Below are 14,524 nucleotides of genomic sequence, written 5' to 3'. Positions count from 1 at the left end.
CCCAATACTGTGTGCTTTAAGTTTGCACACTAATCTCCTGTGTGGGACCTTGTCAAAAGCCTTTTGAAAATCTAAATATACCACATCCACTGGCTCTCCCCTATCCACTCTACTAGTTACATCTTCAAAAAATTCTATAAGATTCATCAGACATGATTTTCCTTTCACAAATCCATGCTGACTTTGTCCGATGATTTCACCTCTTTCCAAATGTGCTGTTATCACATCTTTGATAACTGACTCTAGCATTTTCCCCACCACCGATGTCAGACTAACCGGTCTATAATTCCCCGGTTTCTCTCTCCCTCCTTTTTCAAAAAGTGGGGTTACATTAGCCACCCTCCAATCCTCAGGAACTAATCCAGAATCTAAGGAGTTTTGAAAAATTATCACTAATGCATCCACTATTTCGTGGGCTACTTCCTTAAGCACTCTGGGATGCAGACCATCTGGTCCTGGGGATTTATCTGCCTTTAATCCCTTCAATTTACCTAACACCACTTCCCTACTAACATCAGTTCCTCCCTCGGTCCCTTACTATTTCCAGAAGATTATTTATGTCCTCCTTAGTGAAGACAGAACCAAAGTAGTTATTCAATTGGTCTGCCATGTCTTTGTTCCCTATGATCAATTCACCTGTTTCTGACTGTAAAGGACCTACATTTGTCTTGACCAATCTTTTTCTTTACACATATCTATAAAGGCTTTTACAGTCAGTTTTTATGTTCCCTGCCAGCTTTCTCTCATAATCTTTTTTCCCTTTCCTAATTAAGCCCTTTGTCCTCCTCTGCTGGTCTCTGAATTTCTCCCAGTCCTCAGGTGTGCCACTTTTTTTTTGCTAATTTATATGTTTCTTCTTTGGACTTGATACTATCCCTAATTTCCCTTGTCAGCCACAGGTGCACTACCTTCGCTGGTTTATTCTTTTGCCAAACTGGGATGAACAATTGTTGTAGTTCATCCATGCGATCTTTAAATGCTTGCCATTGCATATCCACCGTCAAGCCTTTAAGTATCATTTGCCAGTCTATCGTAGCTAATTCACATCTCATACCTTCAAAGTTACCCTTCTTTAAGTTCAGAACCTTTGTTTCTGAATTAACTATGTCACTCTCCATCTTAATGAAGAATTCCACCATATTATGGTCACTCTTACCCAAGGGGCCTCGCACGACAAGATTGCTAACTAACCCTTCCTCATTGCTCAATACCCAATCTAGAATGGCCTGCTCTCTAGTTGGTTCCTCGACATGTCGGTTCAGAAAACCATCCCGCATACATTCCAAGAAATCCTCTTCCTCACCATCCTTACCAATTTGGTTCACCCAATCTATATGTAGATTGAAGTTGCCCATTATAACTACTGTTCCTTTATTGCGCGCATTTCTAATTTCCTGTTTAATGCCATCCCCAACCTCACTACTACATTACTACTGTAACGATCTTGTTCACTGGTATTTGAAGGTAAATAACCGGCTTGCTATATGTGCAAAAGTACCATACATTTAAATTTTTCTCCCCTTTCAGAAAGGTTAACGTTTGTTCTAGTTTTGAACTTAATCAAAATTATTGATATTGGCATATGATCCTAAATATAGTTTAGGACAAACATTAAAAAAAAACATGAATTAAATTTCTCACAGTTACACTAAAGAAGAACATTAGAACTCAGGAAAAAAAAATAAAAATAAACTACTTATCCCTCAAGCCTGCCCTGTCATTCAATATGATCATAACAGGTCTATGTCTGGCCTCAGTTTTGCTAAACATAGCCCTCAATTCTGCAGTGCTTCAAAAAGTTATCTGAATCATTTTTAATAATCTCCAGCCTCCAATTACTCCCTGCGGGAAGAAATGTTAATGCATTTTGTTTTTAAATTAACTTAAAACAATGCCCCCTTGTTTGAGACTTTTCCACCAGTGGAAGAATCTCAACATTTACAATTTACAACCACCCCAAAGCCTAGAACATAGAGCATTGAACATTGTAGCACCAAAACAGGGCCTTCTCCCACCAAGTTATGCCAAACAAATAAACCTAGTGATATCTCATCCCTTCCACATGCACACAGTCCATACTCCTCTATTTTCTGTACATTTGTGTGCCTATCTAAGAACTTGTTAATGTCTCTGTCATTTCTACCTCATAAAGAACTTGGCCCCAGCAATCTCATCTCTTGCCTCTCTCAATAACCCAGTGTTAATCACATGATGTTCTGGGGTCTTATCCACCTTAGTGTTCTTAAAGAAACTCAACACTAGCCCTTTCTTTATCTAAAAACACCCTAGCATATTATGAATTCAAAACTGATTCGGATCATTCGTGAGGCAGAGGCAGAAATAAACAGGAGTTACAGGGAGATAGTCACCCCTAGGAGTCAGGAGACAGGTAGTTGGGTGACTGTCAGGAGAGGGAAGGGGAATAGACAGGAAGAGCAGAGCACCCCTGTGGCCATTCCCATCAACAATAAGTATATCGTTTTGGACACTGTTGGTGGGGACAACCTATCAGGGACAAGTTGTAGTGATTGGATCTCTGACACCAAGATGGGACCCTCAGCTCAGAAAGGAAGGAGGGAAAAGAGAAGAACAGTAGTGGTAGGGGATTCGATAGTTAGGGGGACAGATAGGAGGTTCTGTGGAAGAGATCAAGAATCCCGGATGGTCTATTGCCTCCCTGGTGTCAGGGTCCACGATATCTTGGATTGAGTTCTCAGTATTTTCAAGAGGGAGGGTGAGCAGCCAGATGTCGTGGTCCATGTAGGGACCAATGACATGGATAGGAAGAAAGAGGAGGTCCTACAAAGAGAATTTAGAGAGTTAGGTGCAAAGTTGAAGGACAGGACCTCCAGGGTTGCAATCTCAAGATTGCTACCCATGCCACGTGCTAGTGAGACCATGAAATAGGAAGATAACACGTACAAACAAGCTGGATGAACTCAGCAGGTCGGGTAGCATCTGTTGAAAGGCACAGGCAACGTTTGGGCCGAGACCCTTAATCAGGACTGATGACTGACTGACGGGTCTCGGCCCGAAACGTTGACTGCGCCTTTCAATGAATGCTGCCCGACCTGCTGAGTTCATCCAGCTTCTTTGTACATCTTGATTTGACCACAGCATCTGCAGTATACTTTGTGTGAAATTGGAAGATAATGCAGCTAAATACGTGGCTAAGGAGTTGGTGCAGGAGGGAGGGCTTCATGTTTCTGGACAATTGGGCCTTGTTCCAGGGAAGGTGGGACCTGTTCCGATGAGATGGTTTGCACCTGAACTGGAGGGGGACTAACATCCTTGTGGGAACATTTGAGAGTGCTGCTCCGGGGGATTTAAACTAGATTTGCAGGGGGAGGGGAACCAGAGTGTTGGAGCAGATAGTGAGATGGAGGAGGATAAAGGTCATGCGAGATCTGTAAGTATACTGCATGGAGTAAAACCAGATCTAACATATAAAGAGGCTTTGAGGAAAGAGAAACAGAATAAAGGGTGTAAGGGTAGTAAGGTAGAAGGGCTAAAGTGTGTGTACTTCAATGCAAGAAGCATCAGGAACAAAGGTGATGAACTGAGAGCTTGGATACATACATGGAATTATGATGTAGTGGCCATTACAGAGACTTGGCTGGCACCAGGGCAGGAATGGATTCTCAATACTCCTAGATTTCAGTGCTTTAAAAGGGATGGGGGGGGGGGGGGGAAGGGGAGGAGGGGTGGCATTACTGGTCTGGGATACTATTACAGCTACAGAAAGGGTGGGTAATGTAGCAGGATCCTCTTTTGAGTCCGTATGGGTAGAAGTCAGGAACAGGAAGGGAGCAGTTACTCTATTGGGAGTATTCTATAGGCCCCCTGGCAGCAGCAGAAATACACAGGAGCAGATTGGGAGGCAGATTTTGGAAAGGTGCAAAAATAACAGGGTTGTTATCATGGGTGACTTTAACTTCCCTAATATTGATTGGCACCTGATTAGTCCCAATGGTTTAGACGGGGCATAGTTTGTTAAGTGTGTCCAGGACGGGTTTCTGTCACAGTATGTTGACAGGCCGACTAGGGAGAATGCCATACTAGATCTACTATTAGGTAACGAACCGGGTCAGGTCACAGATCTGTCAGTGGGTGAGCATCTGGGGGACAGTGATCACCGCTCCCTGACCTGTAACATTATCATGGAAAAGGATAGAATCAGAAAGGACAGGAAAATTTTTAATTGAGGAAGGGCAAATTATGAGGCTATAAGGCTAGAACTTGCGGGTGTGAATTGGGATAATGTTTTTTCAGGGAAATGTACTATGGACATGTGGTCAATGTTTAGGAATCTCCTGCAGGATGTTAGGGATGAATTTGTCCCAGTGAGAAAGATAAAGAATGGTAGGGTGACAAGTGAAGTGGAAAATCTAGTCAGATGGAAGAAGGCAGCATACGTGAGGTTTAGGAAGCAAGGATCAGATGAGTCTATTGAGGAATATAGGGTAGCAAGAAAGGAGCTTAAGAAGGGGTTGAAGAGAGCAGGAGGGGGCATGAGAATACCTTGGCAAGTAGGGTGAAGGAAAACCCCAAGGCATTCTTCAATTATGTGAAGAACAAAAGGTTGACAGGAGTGAAGATAGGACTGATTAGAGATAAAAGTGGGAAGATGTGCTTGGAGGCTGTGGAAGTGAGCAAGGTCCTTAATGAATACTTCTCTTCAGTATTCATCAATGAGAGGGAACTTAATAATGGTGAGGACAATATGAGTGAGGTCGATGTTCTGGAGCATGTTGATATTAAGGGAGAGGAGGTGTTGGAGTTGTTAAAATACATTAGAATGGATAAGTCCCCGGGGCCTGACGGAATATTCCCCAGGCTGCTCCATGAGGTGAGGGAAGAGATTGCTGAACCTCTGGCTAGGATCTTTATATCCTTGTTGTCCATGGGAATGGTACCGGAGGATTGGAGGGAGGCGAATGTTGTCCCCTTGTTCAAAAAAGGTAGTAGGGATAGTCCGGGTAATTGTAGACCAGTGAACCTTACGTCTGTGGTGGGAAAGCTGGTGGAAAAGTTTCTTAGAGATAGGATCTATGGGCATTTAGAGAATCATGGTCTAATCAGGGACAGTCAGCATGGCTTTATGAAGGGCAGATCGTGTCTAACAAGCCTGATAGAGTTCGTTGAGGAGGTGAACAGGCATATAGATGAGGGTAGTGCAGTGGATGTGATCTACAATGATTTTAGTAAGGCATTTGACAAAGTACCACATGATAGGCTTATTCAGGAAGTCAGAAGGCATGGGATCCAGGGAAGTTTGGCCAGGTGGATTCAGAATTGGCTTGCCTGCAGAAAGCAGAGGGTCGTGGTGGAGGAAGTACATTCGGATTGGAGGGTTGTGACTAGTGGTGTCCCACAAGGATCAGTTCTGGGATCTCTACTTTTCATGATTTTTATTAACGACCTGGATGTGGGGGTAGAAGGGTGAGTTGGCAAGCTTGCAGATGACACAAAGGTTGGTGGTGTTGTGACTAGTGCTGAGGACTGTCGAAGATTGCAGAGAGACATTGATAGGATGCAGAAGTGGGCTGAGAACTGGCAGATGGAGTTCAACCCAGAGAAGTGTGAAGTGGTACACTTTGGAAGGTCAAACTCCAAGGCAGAGTACAAAGTAAATGGCAGGATACTTGGTAATGTGGAGGAGCAGAGGTATCTGGGGGTACATGTCCACAGATCCCTGAAAGTTGCCTCACAGGTAGATAGGGTAGTTAAGAAAGCTTATGGAGTGTTAGCTTTCATAAGTCGAGGGATAGAGTTTAAGAGTCGCAGGGTCATGATACAGCTCTATAAAACTCTGGTTAGGCCACACTTGGAGTACTGTGTCCAGTTCTGGTCGCCTCACTATAGGAAGGATGTGGAAGCATTGGAAAGGGTACAGAGCAGATTTACCAGGATGCTAATACGAGGAAATCTGCAGATGCTGGAAATTCAAACAACACACACAAAGGGTCTTGGCCCGAAACGTCGACAGCACTTCTCCCTATAGATGCTGCCTGGCCTGCTGTGTTCCACCAGCATTTTGTGTGTGTTACCAGGATGCTGCCTGGTTTTGAGAGTATGGATTATGATCAGAGATTAAGGGAGCTAGAGCTTTACCCTCTGGAGAGAAGGAGGATGAGAGGAGACATGATAAAGGTGTACAAGATATTAAGAGGAATAGACAGAGTGGACAGCCAGCGCCTCTTCCCCAGGGCACCACTGTTCAGTACAAGAGGACATGGCTTTAAGGTAAGGGGAGGGAAGTTCAAGGGGGATATTAGAGGAAGGTTTTTCACTCAGAGAGTGATTGGTGCGTGGAATGCACTGCCTGAGTCAGTGATGGAGGCAGATATACTAGTGAAGTTTAAGAGACTGTTAGACAGGTAGATGGAGGAATTTAAGGTGGGGGGTTATATGGGAGGCAGGGTTTGAGGGTCAGCACAACATTGTGGGCCGAAGGGTCTGTAATGTGCTGTACTATTCTATGTTTATTGATAAATTAAACTCCCAGAAATATATGCCCACATCAGGAATGAAAGCCTGGGATAGGGACATATCTGAATTGGATGAGACTTAGACTGGGATGCGATTTGGGATAATGCTGCCTGTGCTTCGAAAAACTCAAATCATCGGTATATACACTTGAAATCTTGTCATAGAGCATATCTAACAACGAGAATTAGACATCAAATGGGACTGGTTCCTGACCCATATTGCTCATTTTGCCCCCACGGAACCGTTGGCTCTTTTATACATGTTGTATAGGAATGTCCAGGGGTTTTTGGTTTGTGGGGGAAGTTTATCAGTACTCTTACAGAACTAACGGGGGTACAATTACCAATGGACCCCGCTGTACATCTTCTAAATGATGACTCCCACCTTTCCCTTAAAAAACACGCAAAATCTAGCTAGCAGGCCTGATTTAACTAAGCTCCATGTACCTATCTAAAAGTCTCTTAAAAGACCCTATCGTATCCGCCTCCACCACCGTTGCCAGCAGCCCATTCCATGCACTCACCACTCTCTGAGTAAAAAACTTACCCCTGACATCTCCTCTGTACCTACTCCCCAACACCTTAAATGGTTGTCCTCTTGTGGCAACCATTTCAGCCCTGGGAAAAAGCCTCTGACTATCCACACAATCAATGCCTCTCATCATCTTACACACCTCTATCAGGTCACTTCTCATCCTCCTTCGCTCCAAGGAGAAAAGGCCAAGTTCACTCAACCTGTTTTCATAAGGCATGCTTCCCAATCCAGGCAACATCCTTGTAAATCTCCTTTGCACCCTTTCTATGGCTTCCACATCCTTCCTGTAGTGAGGCGACGAGAACTGAGCACAGTACTCCAAGTGGGGTCTGACCAGGGTCATATATAGCTGCAACATTACCTCTCAGCTCCTAAATTCAATTCCATGATTGATGAAGGCCAATACACCGTACTTCTTCTTAACCACAGAGTTAACCTGCGCAGCTGCTTTGAGCGTCCTATGGACTGGGACCCCAAGATCCCTCTGATCCTCCACACTGCCAAGAGTCTCACCATTAACACTATATTCTGCCATCATATTTGACCTACCAAAATTAACCACTTCACACTTATCTGAGTTGAATTCCATCTGTCACTTCTCAGCCCAGTTTTGCATCCTATCAATGTCTTGCTGTAACCTCTTGACAGCCCTCCACACTATACATAACACCCCCAACATTTGTGTCATCAGCGAACTTACTAACCCATCCCTCCACTTCCTTATCCTGGTCATTTATAAAAATCACGAAGAGTAAGGGTCCCAGAACAGATCCCTGAGGCACCCCACTGGTGACAGACCTCCATGCAGAATATAACCCGTCTACAACAACACTTTGCCTTCTATGGGCAAGCCAGTTCTGGATCCACAAAGTAATGTCCCCTTGGATCCCATGCCTCCTTACTTTCTCAATAAGCCTTGCTTATCAAATGCCTTGCTGAAATCTATATACACTACATCTACTACTCTTCCTTCATCAATATGTTTAGTCACATCCTCAAAAAATTCAATCAGGTTCATAAGGTATGACCTGCCCTGGACAAAGCCATGCTGACTATTCCTAATCATACTATACCTCTCCAAATGTTCAGAAATCCTGCCTCTCAGGATCTTCTCCATCAACTTACCAACAACTGAGGTAAGACTCACTGATCTATAATTTCCTGGGCTATCTCCACTCCCTTTCTTGAATAAAGGTACAACATCCGCAACCCTCCAATCCTCTGGAACCTCTCCCGTCATCGCCAGAGGTAATCGCAAAGGTCATCGCCAGAGGCTCAGCAACCTCTTCCCTCGCTTCCCACAGTAGCCTGGGGTAGCCTGGGGTACATCTCATCCGTTCCTGGTGACTTATCCAGCTTGATGCTTTCCAAAAGCTCCAGCACATCCTCTTTCTTAATATCTACATGCTCAAGCTTTTCAGTCTGCTGCAAGTCATCACTACAATCACCAAGATCCTTTTCCACAGTGAATACTGAAGTAAAGTATTCATTCAGGTGTTATGATCCCAGCCCCCTCCTTTGTGAGAATCGCCAGAGCCCTAGTGAAGGGGGGGTCAATGACCCAAGAGAAGAGAAAGATACGTGTGGTGTCCCTCGTTTCACGGCGAGGCAAAAGCTGGCAACTGTGGTCATTGTCTCTTGGAGACACCTTTGTGAATTGGGAACTGTACTACGTGTATACCCTCAGGGCAACGTGGGTGGAGAGACGGTGAGAGATTGCATCATCCCAACCTGATTGACATCTGAGATCCCGTGAGTTCAGATAAAAGAGGGGTTGTAAAGACGGCCCCTCAGACGCACCAGAAGACATGCTAGAAATCCTGTGACAGCGTTTAATAGCGACAGCCGGTGGAGGGGACTCGTGTGCGTCCTTTCCTTGCCTGGGATTGGCGACCTCACCACGGAAGAACGACTTTAGCTACAGGAGAGGCCACAAGTGAACGGCCACCCCCCAACGAGACTCCGACGGATCAAACTCATAGATAGATAGATAGATAGATAGATAGATACTTTATTCATCCCCATGGGGAAATTCAACTTTTTTCCAATGTCCCATACACTTGTTGTAGCAAAACTAATTACATACAATACTTAACTCAGTAAAAAATATGATATGCATCTAAATCACTATCTCAAAAAGCATTAATAATAGCTTTTAAAAAGTTCTTAAGTCCTGGCGGTAGAATTGTAAAGCCTAATGGCATTGGGGAGTATTGACCTCTTCATCCTGTCTGAGGAGCATTGCATCGATAGTAACCTGTCGCTGAAACTGCTTCTCTGTCTCTGGATGGTGCTATGTAGAGGATGTTCAGAGTTATCCATAATTGACTGTAGCCTACTCAGCGCCCTTCGCTCAGCTACCGATGTTAAACTCTCCAGTACTTTGCCCACGACAGAGCCCGCCTTCCTTACCAGCTTATTAAGACGTGAGGCGTCCCTCTTCTTAATGCTTCCTCCCCAACACGCCACCACAAAGAAGAGGGCGCTCTCCACAACTGACCTATAGAACATCTTCAGCATCTCACTACAGACATTGAATGACGCCAACCTTCTTAGGAAGTACAGTCGACTCTGTGCCTTCCTGCACAAGGCATCTGTGTTGGCAGTCCAGTCTAGCTTCTCGTCTAACTGTACTCCCAGATACTTGTAGGTCTTAACCTGCTCCACACATTCTCCATTAATGATCACTGGCTCCATATGAGGCCTAGATCTCCTAAAGTCCACCGCCATCTCCTTGGTCTTGGTGATATTGAGACGCAGGTAGTTTGAGTTGCACCATATCACAAAGTCCTGTATCAGTTTCCTATACTCCTCCTCCTGTCCATTCCTGACACACCCCACTATGGCCGTGTCATCAGCGAACTTCTGCACATGGCAGGACTCCGAGTTATATTGGAAGTCTGATGTGTACAGGGTTGGAAAACCCGCCGGGTAACTGTTCCATTCTATACCTATCTCTCTCTCTCTCCAACAAAGTGCACCACCGCGACACCCAAAAGACGGCAGCTGGTGGAACTGCAGTGACCTCGAGAGACTTTTATATTTACATCGGACAAAATGTTACCCCTAGACAACGATAGAGCTTGTTTCTTATTGATTATTACTATACCTGCGCTTTAGATTGAGTATTGACGACGTATGTTATCTGAATGTTTGTATTAACCTTACTTTTGTGCCCCTTTATAAATAAAAACTTCTAAAGGATAGTGCCATCAGACTTCATCGGACCTCTCTATCTTTGCTAGTAAGTGATCCAGTTACGGGATACGTAACACAGGGAGCTAGGGCTTTACTCTCTGGAGAGAAGGAGGATGAGAAGAGACATGATGGAGTTATACAAGATATTAAGAGGAATAGATAGAGTGGACAGCCAGCGCCTCTTCCCCAGAGCACCACTGCTCAGTACAAGAGGACATGGCTTTAAGGAAAGGGGTGGTAAGTTCAAGGGGGATATTAGAGTAAGGTTTTTTACTCAGAGAGAGGTTGGTGTGTGGAATGCACTGCCTGAGTCAGTGGTGGAGGCAGATACACTGGGAAAATTTAAGAGATTACTAGACAGGTATATGGAGGAATTTAAGGTGGAAGGTTATATGGGAGGCAGGGTTTATGGATCGGCACAACATTGTGGGCTGAAGGGCCTGTACTGTGCTGTATCATTCTATGTTCTATGATCTTATTATCCTCCACATCATTCTCCTTAGTAAGTACTTATTTACCAAAGTGCTTATTTAGGATCTCACCAACATTCTCTGATTCTAAGAACATTCCCACTTTTACCCATGATAGGCCCTACCCTCTCCTTAGTTGTTCTCTTGCTCTTGGTTATGTGCAGATGCCTGACAATTGTTGCTGCTCTTAGTAGGGCAACTTTGCTGCCTCAGGAATTAACCTGGTTGATCTCTTTTGGACTACCACCAATACTTGTAAATCCTTCCTTAAATAAGGAGGTTGTCATAGGGTTTAATAAATAACTTCTTTCTGGATTAACAATTTTGCCGATTTGCCTCTCTATGTCTGGTTAAAAAGTGGCCGTGCATGAAAATGGTGGTGCCGTACCACAGTGGATAATGCTGCTACTTCATACTTCAAACATTTGAGGTTTGATTTTGGGCTCCAGTGCCTCTGTTGGTATTTACAGCTTCTCTCTCTGACTATGTAGCTTTCCTCTGGGTGCTGTAGTTTTCTGCCACATTGTAATGACATACTGATGGGGAGCTTAATTCACAGCTGTTATTACCTCGTGCATGTGGGTAGGAGAGGTTTTGTGAATATGGAAATATGTAATTAACAGAATTGATGGGATTGTTCTGAGAGCAGACCAGATTTAACCTTATCCATACTCTTCTCGATGTTATAGATCTCTCTGAGGTCACCCCTCATTCTCCTGCACTCCAGGGAATAAAGATCCAGTGCTGCTAGTCATCATATTGTTTCCTCACCTACCTTAATATTTACCTTTAAACAGTCACCAGGTTGATTCCTGGAAGAGGGATGGAGGGAGTGGGGCTAGTTTATCTAACTTGTTAAGCAGACTGGGTTTACAGAATTAGAAATTATTTCATTGAGACAAGCAACATTCTTACAGGGCTTCACATGGAAGGTACCAAAATGATATTTCATGTGGTTGTAGTACTTACAGCCAGCAGCTCCAGAATCAAAATAAAGGGCTTGTCATTCAGGTAAGAAATCAGGAGAAATTTTCTTCAGACAGTATTTCTGGAGGTCTCCATCCAAAAGGACTGTTAAGGTTCAGTCACTGAATTTCTTCTAGATAGATAGATAGACATCATTTTTTTATACATAAAGGAAATCAGAGGAGCATGAGTGAATGAGGTTTGTGGTGCTGAATGTCTACAGTACTATGGGTTTCACAGATGATGCAGCAAGCACGATGAGCCAAGTGGCCTACTCTCTTTTCTTATGTTCATTTCTTCTTATAACTAGATTTCATTTTTAGAAAGTCTACAAGTGATTGAGAACCTATGGCATGAGATCACAAAATACTTGTCCACAGTTACACCAACATGTTAGCAACATTTTCTCAAGGTGTCACGTTGTAGGAATTTGAATTAGTTGTTTTTATAATTGAAAATTGAGATGGCTACAGAGTGCTGCCTCTTTTAGATTATATATGCTGCACTTATTGAGTACCTTTTAATAAATATGTAACTTAAACCATAACTATTTAGCTACCAGTAATTTACAGTTGACTCAACAAAATGAGCAATCCCTTTGTTCCTCCTACTCTTCTTCCTCTCTTTATACTTTCCTGACTGTCCTTGCTTCAATTCATTTGGGTAAAAGGAGATCAGTTGGGATTTTTGGCCAGTGCAGAGGAGGCTGAACATTATGTTTTTGTCTTTGAAAGAAAAAGAGGAATGTGATGGATAACACTTGTGTTTCATATCGGAGTATAATGGAAGATGTCATCCAGCATCTACAGGTGGACATTCCATCTGGGATTACAAAGCTGAATATCAGGAGGGGGAGCCTTGAAACACTGTGTTTATGCTTTAAGAAGGAATATTGGGATCTATTGCAATTCCTCTACAAAGTGTGGCATCTTCCTCAGATTTTTTGCTTTCTCTCAAACAAACAAGCAAACCTGACGCAAAATTCACTCATGAGTTTTATTTGAAATTGTACAGCAGAAGTGACAGCAATCCCTTGGATTCTCAGCTTGAAAAGAGGAAATGCTCTTGACAAAGAAGGTGACAGGATCTCAGTCAAAGAAGCTGGCTACTTTCTGGTGTACAGTCAGGTGGGTTAAACAGAATCATATTTTTATCGCCAACATATGATGTAATTTTTTTTATCCTAAGAGTCACAATGAAGGATCTAGCAGATACACTGATTTATTATGTTTCAAAATAATAGGTTTGGTATAAAGACAATACTTTTACAATGGGACATTTTATCCAGAGAAGAAGGGCAAGCAGTGTGGGTGATGAGCCACGTACTGTAATTCTATTTCGATGCATTCAAAACATGTCTGCCTGCTGTCCAAACAGTTCTTGCTTCACAGCTGGTAAGGATTTGTTTTGCTATTCACCTTTTTGGTTATCATATTCTTTGCTTCTGTCACAATTGTTGATCAACTATTTCTTTTCAATCAGGTATTGCAAAACTTGAAGCGGGAGATGAACTTGAACTTGTGATACCTCGAATTCAAGCACAAATTGCCTTAACTGGTGATGGGACATTTTTTGGGGCAATAGAACTGCTCTAACTGTTGGCCAATGCAGTAAAGGCAAAGTGGTTATTGTTGTTGGAATAAAACAATGAGGAATATAAAAATAAGTTTATTAGTATGAGCATAATTCTCTTTAATGAAATATAAAAACTAGAAACAAAGAATTGTGCTGGAATTGTTTCTTCATGTTTTTAATGTGTAATATGTCAAATGGTTTGAACTGTGGTTTTAATTGTTTAACATCAACAATTGGTTTCTTTTTTAAATTAGTTATACATTCATAAACAAAATGGATCATCACAGTCTGGAGAAAATGATCTTATGCAATGGTGCGATGTAGTATCACTCTCATTGTGGCAAACACCTTTTTAAAATATTGTTCATTTGTTTGTAGCTGTATTACTATACTATTGTGCTGTGCAACATATTGTCTACTATATGGTGCTAACTTATTAAAGGCTTATTACTAGACATAATGAAGCACATTTCTGGATTTACCAAATTTTAGGTTCTTCTCTGTATGGCCTGCATTTGTGTAGATATCTCTAGTAGTATGCAGTAATATTAAGTGATTTTAAAAAAATCTTTTTATTAATTTTAAACAAACATATATGAAACATGAATACAGAGAGTTTGAGAGTACATAATTAATAGGTTAAAGTATAAATACAAATAGATGATAATCCATATATAATAACCTCCCAAACTCATAGTAATTATGAAAAATGGAGTAAATAAGAAAAAAAAACCAAAAAAAGAAAAAAAGACCTAACCAACATGGGCCATTGCATTATCTCAAATAAACACAGTAGCGTCAATAACTCCGTACCTCCATCCAAATAATTAAGGATAATAAAAGTAAGGTTTAGGAAAAGTCAGTTTAGCTCATACGAAAATGTTGAATGAATGGTCTCCAAGTTTCTTCAAATTTAACTGAAGGATCAAAGACAACACTTCTAATTTTTTCTAAACTCAAACAAGAAATAGTTTGAGAAAACCACTGAAATATAGTTGGAGGATTAATTTCTTTCCAGTTCAATAGGATAGATCTTCTAGCCATTAATGTAACAAATGCAATCATCCGCCGAGCTGAGAGGGATAAGCAACTATTATCCACCATTGGTAAACCGAAAATTGCAGTAATAGGATGTGGTTGCAATTTGATATTCAGAACTGTTGAAATAATACCAAAAAAATCTTTCCAATAATTTTGCAAGCAAGGGCAAGACCAAAACATGTGGGTCAATGAAGGAATTTCAGAATGACATCTGTCACAGGTTGGATTAACATAAGAATAAAATCGAG

General features: G+C 42.3%; 1 protein-coding gene across 1 annotated transcript in view; it reads left to right on the top strand.

Moving 5' to 3' along the window:
* LOC140726596 (uncharacterized) overlaps positions 1–13,673 on the top strand; it is a 45,321-nt gene extending 31,648 nt beyond the window's left edge. The window contains exons 5-7 of the mRNA XM_073043183.1: positions 12,678–12,787; positions 12,904–13,054; positions 13,143–13,673. Of these exons, the coding sequence (XP_072899284.1) occupies positions 12,678–12,787; positions 12,904–13,054; positions 13,143–13,255 (374 nt within the window). The 3' untranslated portion in view covers positions 13,256–13,673. The remainder of the gene's footprint in view (positions 1–12,677; positions 12,788–12,903; positions 13,055–13,142) is intronic.
* The last annotated feature ends 851 nt before the right edge of the window (positions 13,674–14,524 follow it).

This window comes from Hemitrygon akajei, chromosome 4 (assembly GCF_048418815.1).
Source record: "Hemitrygon akajei chromosome 4, sHemAka1.3, whole genome shotgun sequence".
Classification (NCBI taxonomy): domain Eukaryota; kingdom Metazoa; phylum Chordata; class Chondrichthyes; order Myliobatiformes; family Dasyatidae; genus Hemitrygon; species Hemitrygon akajei.
Note: the sequence above shows the minus strand (reverse complement) of the source record. Positions and strands in the feature narration are given on the sequence as shown.